This window comes from Mastomys coucha, unplaced genomic scaffold (assembly GCF_008632895.1).
Source record: "Mastomys coucha isolate ucsf_1 unplaced genomic scaffold, UCSF_Mcou_1 pScaffold18, whole genome shotgun sequence".
NCBI classification, from domain to species: Eukaryota; Metazoa; Chordata; class Mammalia; order Rodentia; family Muridae; genus Mastomys; species Mastomys coucha.
Window position 1 is genome coordinate 2,021,189 of NW_022196900.1, and position 8,831 is coordinate 2,030,019.

The 8,831-nt window shown below is 47.3% G+C and overlaps 1 protein-coding gene across 2 annotated transcripts in view; it reads left to right on the forward strand.

The window, feature by feature from the left end:
• Window positions 1-8,831, forward strand: part of Aco1 (aconitase 1) — a 57,718-nt gene that overhangs the window by 40,484 nt on the left and 8,403 nt on the right. For both annotated transcript variants that reach the window (XM_031377055.1, XM_031377054.1), the window contains exons 12-17: window positions 654-789; window positions 1,436-1,520; window positions 2,728-2,884; window positions 4,304-4,428; window positions 6,140-6,244; window positions 7,446-7,588. In XM_031377055.1, the coding sequence (XP_031232915.1) occupies window positions 654-789; window positions 1,436-1,520; window positions 2,728-2,884; window positions 4,304-4,428; window positions 6,140-6,244; window positions 7,446-7,588 (751 nt within the window). The remainder of the gene's footprint in view (window positions 1-653; window positions 790-1,435; window positions 1,521-2,727; window positions 2,885-4,303; window positions 4,429-6,139; window positions 6,245-7,445; window positions 7,589-8,831) is intronic.

Genomic DNA, 8,831 nt, shown 5'->3' on the forward strand with positions numbered 1-8,831 from the left:
CCCCTGCCCCCTGCCCCCAGCCCCACCCCACGGCCTTGTCTCCTTGTTCCCTCACCTCTTTGCCCATGCCTTCCCCACAGCTGTGATTCTTCCGGAGTGCAAGTACAGACTATCCCATCACAGTCCAGGGGCCCAGAGCCTCTGCTCCTCTGCTTGACGATTATCTGTGTTCTAGATCTGTTGTAGGCTGCCTGGATTTGCTGTCATTCAGTACCCAGTTATAATTTTCATCTAAATCCAAACAGATAATTTTAGATAATTTTCCCGCCAAACTTTAAAAACCCATATTATAAAATATTCCAAAATGACTTGGATTTCATCTATTTGTTTGGTTGATTGTTTTTGTTTTTTGAAAACTTGCAGTGTACACCAGGTTGGTCAAACCTCACAGAGGTTCTGCCTCCTGGATGCTGGGAGAAAAGGTGCGTGCCACCAGCCTGTGTATTTGTTAAAAGGAGCAAGAGCCCTTCTACCTCTCACTTTATTTCCATGACTCATTCGGGCTTGCTGCATGCATCAGCTATCTCTGGGTGGTGAACTTTTGATCTGTCAGTCAAGAAATATAACTGGAAAAAACCAGGCTTTTTCCTAATGTGTTCTTAACATGTAAATAAATAGCCACCCATGCCATGTCTCTGTTCACCGTTTCACAGGATTGTTAGCAAAGAAAGCTGTAGAGGCAGGGCTGAATGTGAAGCCTTACGTCAAAACCAGCCTGTCTCCTGGAAGTGGAGTGGTCACCTACTACCTCCGAGAGAGTGGAGTCATGCCTTACCTGTCCCAGTTAGGGTGAGGAAGGGGGTGTTTGTTTTGTCTGTGCCTTAGCTTTTGTGGTAGTGCTCTGGCCTCTCTGTCTGTGGGTAGCGGTTTTGAGCTTATCTGGTGCTGTGTTCCTTCATAGCATTTTACCTAAAACCCCTGCATTCCAACTGCATGAGGCCCAATAGGAACAAGAGCAACCCCTGGGCTCCTGTGTGACATTTCCTCCTTTCCCCAGAAGAGGGCGCTGTTCCTCATTTGTACTGAGATGAACCACTGGTTGGCAGTGGCTGTGCAATTGTCTGCATTTTGGTGTGAAAATTACTTGCATGGTTGCAGTCGTTCTAGTCCTTGAGGCAAAAGAGAGATTAGATGCCAAAACAGTTTCCCCCATTACTGTTTTAGTTTGAATAAGATCTGTTTTCCCCGTGTATTTTATAAAATTCAAGAAGTTTGGGGAACACACAGTAATAGGAGATGGGGACATTAAGTGACATATCTGGCTTAAGCTTTTAAATACTCCAAATCATTTGACTCCTGTGTTTCAAGCTTTAAGGTGTCAGTAGCATCCTGTCCTAACCTCACTCCACTGCCATTCCTTTATAACTTGTGGCCTCCAGGGGTATTCCAGCAGAGGGGCTCACTGAGTGGACGTGTCCTGTGCTCTGATGCCTAGGTTTGACGTGGTGGGCTACGGCTGCATGACCTGCATCGGCAACAGTGGACCCCTTCCTGAGCCTGTGGTAGAGGCGATCACTCAGGTAATTATGGAAGTCTGTGTCCTGCAGACCTCTTGTCTGAGTTCATAGACAAGAACTCAGATGTGGCAGATCCTCCAAGTTTTAAGGCAGTCCTTGGGATTGGGGTGTGGTTAAGGATATGCGTTAGAAGTAAGATTAATGAGGAGAAATCACTAGCCGTGTAACATTGGGCAACTAAAGTAGGCGGTTTGTGTCTCGGTTTCCACAACTGTACGTTGGAGATGAGAATGCTGAATGGAGGGACTCCAGCCAGCCAGCCAAAGCAAGCCAAGGCCTTGCCCTTCTCCCCATTCCATCTGCCTCGTTAAAAACCATCTGTTCTCTTATTTGGCCACTTCCTCCTCCTGAGGCTATCAAAGATTTAAAGTCCGGCAATCAAAACCCCCCTTTGTCCGCCCTGATCATGTCCAATCAAAATTCAACCTCATCCTAACACAGGGCTCCCCCTTTACCTTTACAAACTGCCATTTCCCTGTGCACCACATCTGTCTCCTCTCTATCCAGTGATAGTCCTTTGTCATGTGCTCCCTACCCGCACATCCCAACAAATATCCCTTCCACTTTCCCTCATCCTCTATCTCCTGTGTGTGTCTCTTCTTCCCTGCCCTGTGACCCTCTGGGACAAATAAATGTACTTTGTTCTGAGAACTTGGTCTTGGGGTGTCTTGAGCTAACTCCGGGGGTCCTACACTGAATGATTTAGGACAGTGCCTGGCACATAGATGAGGGCTCAGATCATGCTGGTTTTAATGATAAGGAGCTCTACAATTGTTTGTTACTAGTCATTCGAAACTTGGTTCCAAATCATACACATCCCCTTATATAAACTACCTCGGTTGGCATGGCTTCTGGCCCCACAGATCTACAGCCCCGAAAAACACTGTTGCACCCGTCACTGTGGCTTCCTTCAGCTGTCACCCTTTGACCTTTCTTGGTAGTCTCTCCTGGTATTAGACCCCTGCAGCAAAAATTATGTCATATGCTGACCTATCTGGTATTTTCTCAAGAACAGAAATTACTGACCACTACTCCCTGCATCTGATCTGGAACATCTACCCTTGGAATACCCCTCCATGGCCCCCTCCCTATAGCAGGAGACCTGAGGGAAGGATGGCTGACATCTTTGTCCACATGATGTGAAAACTGACCTGACAGAAGCCTAGGCAGCGCCTTCCTTGTGAACTGATAGTTGTCCTGCCTCACACAGGGAGACCTCGTCGCTGTTGGAGTTCTGTCTGGGAACAGGAACTTTGAAGGCCGAGTCCATCCTAACACACGGGCCAACTACTTAGCATCTCCCCCACTGGTAATAGCATATGCAATTGCAGGCACCGTCAGGATTGACTTCGAGAAAGAGCCTTTGGGTAAGATTTTGGGGGTTGTGACTGTCTCTTTCTAGTGAATTGAAAAAATAGACGAGAAGGAAGTTGCTGCTTTTGGGGGGCATGCTGCCACATGTCTTTAATCCTAGGACTTAGAAAGCAGAAGCAGGCAGATCTCTAAAAGTGAGCTCCAGGCCAGTCAGGGCTGCACAGTGAGACCCTGTTTCTAAAAACAAAGACTCTGCAGATGAGACAGAGGTCTCTTCACTGTTCTCCAGGGTACAACCACGAGACAGTGGAAGAAGCAAGACTCTATAGGAGGTGGTAGGTGGCAAAAGGGACATAAAGTCCAAATGTATTAGCAATTTTCCATTCCGGATTCTTCAGTGAGCCTGGGCTCTTGTCTCCTGCTGGCGTCCCGAGACCTGCAGGCTTCCCGTTCCACTGTGCATCCCTGTCTGAGCACGGTGTTGCAGAATCTCACAGTCCCAAGTGCTGCTTTGCCCTGGGCTTTTGCTCTCTGCATCCTCACTCCCTTAGATTTGCATTTAAGAAATGGAACTCTATCTACAGTTGACCAACCAATCCAAACCATGGATTTGGATTCTACATTTTCAATTATCCCTACTCACTAAAATGTATTCGACCCTAAATCAATATTCCCAGTGTTGTCAGGGGACATGAGCTGGGGGAAAGCTATGTTACCCAATACACATGTTCAGTGTGCTACAGCCAGACACAGCATCACTCTGCCCTCTTGCCTCGCCTCGTAAGTCTGTAAACAAATGTCCTCTTCATAGTCAGTGCCGTTATGTTCACTTTAGATAGCCTGGGGCAGAATCCTGAACTGGCATCCAGTGTTCTACACACAAGAAGCCAGTGGTGTGCCTGACATTGACAGGGGCTTCCTTCAGGCATGATGTGTGTGCTGTTGGCTCTGAGTCCCCGGTTAAAAACAGTATGGTAGGCCTTCGTCAGTGTCCAGAGAGCATTGGCTTCAGGAACCTCTGAGGATACCTAAGTCTGCCAGAACTCGAGTGCCTAACAGCAGACGAGAAAGTATTTCATATTAGGCACAGGCCACCTCTAAGCCACTCATGATACCTATGACTATGCCAATGTTGTATAAATGTTGTGTAGGGAATAATGAGAGAGGGATGTCCAAGTTCAGTGCGGGCACTTTTATTTATTTATTTTTTCCTGTTTTCGGTCTATAGTTGATTAAGTTAACAAATTCAAAACCTACGAGTTAGAGGCCCAGCTGTATGTAAATGTCTGCAAATAAGAGAGCGTATGCTCCCAGGCTATATATTAAACCCGGGATAGAAATGTGATCAGGGATTTTCTTATAGAGGAAGAGATTCAGTCTTCACTGGTGCATGTTTGCACAGAACAGATGTGGCTTTGTAATAATGACAATGGGTGTTAGAGATTTTCTCATCGGTAACATGTCTTCCCCAGGAGTGAATGCACAGGGCCAGCAAGTGTTTCTGAAGGATATCTGGCCAACTCGAGATGAGATCCAGGCGGTGGAACGGCAGTATGTCATCCCCGGGATGTTTAAGGAGGTCTATCAGAAAATAGAGGTGAGATTCACCACAGTGCATGCATACACTAGAAAGTATTTATTTTGTTATGTTTGCAGTCCTCGAGGCTAACAGGAGCATAAGCAATAGAGAAAAACACTTCTTTCTTCCTTTGACCTGGAGAGCGCTCTTGGTTATTCTTCGCCCATGATGCACAGATTGGCACTAGGGATGGCACAGGCCTTAGTAGCAGTCTTTAGGTCCACTACAGCTCCACTCTTTTTCAGACATCCTGGCATTGAGGACCATGATAGTCCCTATATTTTGTCACTGGAGTGGAGTTAGTTGACTGAGTGTGCCTCTCAAAGAATCATTTGAATGTGGAAAAAAAAATCAGAATGTGCCAGCTTGTTGAAATGAAGGGGAAAAAATGTAGTATATTTTAACATAGGAGAAAAGCCGGGCATGGTAGCTCATGCCTTTAATCCCAGCACAGCACCCAGAAGGCAGAGGCAGGTGGATCTCCGGGCATTCGAGAATGGCCTGGTCTACATAGTGATTCCCAGGACAGCCTGGGTCTACGTAGTAAGATCCTGTCTCAGAGAAGCTAAATGAAGAAATAAACAAAACAGGAGAAAATGAGTGGGAAACGAGCCTTCGCAATGCTCATCCCTGATGGCCAGGGTCTTCTGCCTGGGGTTATGGTTTGAATGAGAATAAGATTATAGGACAGGGAGGTGGGCATGGAATCCTCTCATTGTTCCTTCCACGAGCTGCTCACTGGGAAATAGTGTCAGGCGGCTTTGTCAGCCATCTGACTAAACATGTTTTGGCAAAGGTCAACAGATCTTTGAAGAAAATTCAAGCCAACTTAGATACACAGTGGCTGTCATTTGCTATCTAGCGTCCATGTAACCTGGAAGCCCAGTATTTTAAGAGTATATATCTATTATCTGTTGGTTCCATCGCGGATGGGGGTGGATCCCTCCCTGATGAGCGGTGGGTGGCTTGGGAGTCATTTTCTTCAGTAGTGTAGCTACTGAGAAGGTATCCAGGCTCCAGCTAATCACCTAACCCATGCCCATACAAGCAATGCTAATTAAACTGAGCAGGTCAGAAGAAAAAGGCATGAACGTAGGAGAGAGGGGGTGAGAAGAAGGGAATGAGGTTAGTAAGAATTGGAGGGGCAAGAGGGCAATGGGGGGGATATGTCCTAGAACATTGCACAGGTGTACATGAAATCATTACAAAAGGAAATATAGACACATATATTGGAAATAAAAATAGGTAACCCTTAGCAAATTAAAACAGCAGCATTTCGTGTGTGGGTGCAGAGCCAGTGGGATCCTCAGCCCTCCCAACCTGTAAGCAAAGGTCACCCATCCAGGCTGACACCATCTCCTGAGGCCCTCTCTGGGCTGTGGACTGAGGTCCCCAGTCTCACGGTGGCACTTAGCTGGCAGCTTCCCTCAGCACTGCTAACATGGCCTCTTCAGTTTCATCACGGTAGACAGTTAGTGTCTTCACAGGAGAGTGAAGACAGACACTGCCAGTGAGTCCCTGGGGAGGGTGAAGAGCCTTGATACCAGGGCAGGACTGCACAGGCTTCCTGTCGCTAGGCAAGACCAAGGAACCACTTTGTGTATCTGCTTAGAATTAAAGTGGATTTTAGTAGAACTCTTTTGGAAGTTTTTATTTACCTATCAGAATTTTCCTGGAGTGGAACGTGATTGATCCTCCCCCTCCCTTTTGTTTTTACATTTTTTTTCAGACTGTAAACAAAAGCTGGAATGCCTTAGCAGCCCCGTCAGAGAAGCTGTATGCGTGGGATCCCAAATCTACGTACATTAAGTCACCGCCATTCTTTGAAAGCTTGGTATGGATTTTCATTATATTTATAGATGTTATGTGTTTTTACGTGTGTGTGTGTGTGTGTGTGTGTGTGTGTGTGTGTGTGTGCGCGCGCGTGCGTGTGCATGTGTGTGTGCGTGTGCGTGTGTGTGTGTGTGCATGTGTGTGCGCGTGTGTGCGCGCGTGTGTGTGTGTGTGTGTGTGTGTGTGTGTGTGTGTGTGTGTGTGTATGCACCTGCATGTGAGCACGGGCACAGGTGTGCCATGACACGTGAGGTCAGAAGGAGCTTCCTGAGTGAGTTCTGTCCGTGCACAGTGGGTTCCAGGATCAGACTCAGGTCCTCAGGTTTTGGTGGCAAGAACCTTTACTGGCACACACTCACTGGCCTAATGTTCTTTTTTAATGAGTAAGACTGTTTTGCTTGTACCACACATGTATAGTGCCCAGGATGGTGACAAGAGAGCAGTGGGTCCCCTATACCTAGAGTTACAGACAGCTGTGAGCCATCATGTAGGTGCTACAAACTGAAGAGCGTCTGGTGCTCCTGACCTCTGAGCCATCTCTCCAGCCCCCTGGCTTTTTACTTTTAAACATAAGCTCTTTCAAAGATGTTTTTTTCTTGTACAGTCTTAGCCCACAGCCTTATGCTGGCTGCCCATTACAGTAAAACCTTGCATACTCAACCTGATAATACTGAGAGAGTTGTACGAGGCTCGGGAGCTTGGCTGTAGGCACTGCTTCTCTGGTCTGAAGTTCTGTATGGCTGTGCAGAGACATCCTGGTGAGAAGACACCACCTAGGAGAGGACCAGCTAAGGTCAGCAGGACTGGTTCGGGAGATTATTATCAGGGCTTGCCACATTTATTGAAATCTTACTCTCCATGATGGGTCGCTTTGGGACAGAGGGTAAGGAGAGAGAAGTCAGCCTCCCAGTTGTTCGTGGCATCTGAAGAATTATATGGAGAAGCAGAAAGAATGTCCTTGCAGCTGTGTTCCTATTGCCTTGGAGGGCTGGTGCCACCATGTCACCTTCTGTCCAAGGTTCAGAGGCGAATACTTTCAGTTCACCTCACTTCTAATTGTAAACACGGTCGCTATGAGCCAGTAGCTGAGGCTTTTCTGTGCACTGATGTAGAACTCTCAGTCTGGTTCACTTGGTGTCGAGCCCACCTGGTGACCTGCCTGGGAAACTTGGGCAAATGCTGATTTGTGCATTCTTCAATAGACTTTAGATCTCCAGCCACCCAAGTCTATAGTGGATGCCTATGTGCTACTAAACTTAGGAGATTCAGTAACAACGGACCATATCTCTCCAGCCGGGAATATTGCAAGAAACAGCCCTGCAGCTCGCTACTTGACGAACAGAGGGTGAGTGTGGGTGAGGCGGGAAGGGCTGACGGCAGAGGGAGGAATAGCCAGCATCTCTCTCTTCCTGTCCTGTGACAACTTTGAAAGCAGACTGTTCTCTTTCTTTGCTAAGCACTAGTGCTTGAAAACCAGTTGGTTTCCTTGCCTTTGTTGCCTTGTTAGCACCATAGGAGAGCTCGTGAGTCACAAATGACCAGGAGGGACAGCTTCCTAAGCAAGTGTATGCCTTGGGCTCTTTCTTCTTACGTATGAAGCCTTGGCAGAGCCTGCTTGAGGCCCAGCAGTGATTTAGCCTGGAATTCATTGCTGTGTCCTGTTGACAGTGCTTACCGGACTCCCTCCAGAGTGTGCAGTTCACCTCACTCACCCCTTCATCCCCTCAGACAAGCTGATAACCATACCACAGCATTCTCTGTCAGCTCAGGACAGAAAATGAGTTTAGGAGTTCCCGAGTCTAGTTTTCATGAGACTCGTGTGAGGAACAAAGACTTTCCTGATTTCTGTCCCTCTCTTCTGAATCCGTTCTCTTGGAGAGAGGGCACAGAGTGAATTTGAGAAGCAGGACACTTTTATCTTGCGGGGGAGGTAAATTTCTCTTGACAAGAGCTCTTTAGAGCAGTGATTACAATCGAGTATATGTCCCCCGTCTCCCTGCAATGCACAAACCCACAACATTGGGGATAGGATTTCAGAGGTTCTAAGGCTTGCTTGCCTGTTCCTGAAACCCAACACAAGATCCCCTAACCTCCAGAGAGAGATGCAACAATTAAATCGTGTTAACACTGACCCGAGTATGTAAGACACAGGCCAGTAACCTGGCTGCTGTGTTGGCTGAAAGATGCTGTTCTTGGCATCCCAAAGTTCCCTTCATCGGTTCTCACAAGTACAATACAGGATCATGAGTTCGACTCAGGCCCTGCGGTGAGTCTTCCCTTCTGAGAAGTTGTGTGCTAGGTTGCCAGTGCACTGCTTCCCGTGGCCGGCAAGCCCTGATTTTTCAGGGGCAAATTCAGGCCCACTTGTAGTTAGTTTATGGAGCATATTTAGTTGCTTTCCATTCTCTGATCCATCTTACTGGCTTCCCTATTGCTTTTAATTCAGTTTTCACTGATGTGTAGCTTCCTGCCGAGTTAAGAGGAGATCCAGATATGAAAGACTCTTGAGTTGATCCTGGGGAGTATTGATTCCTGAGCTACTCCGCTCCTGTCTGACTGACCCAGTTAAGAGCAACCTGCAGAGCAGT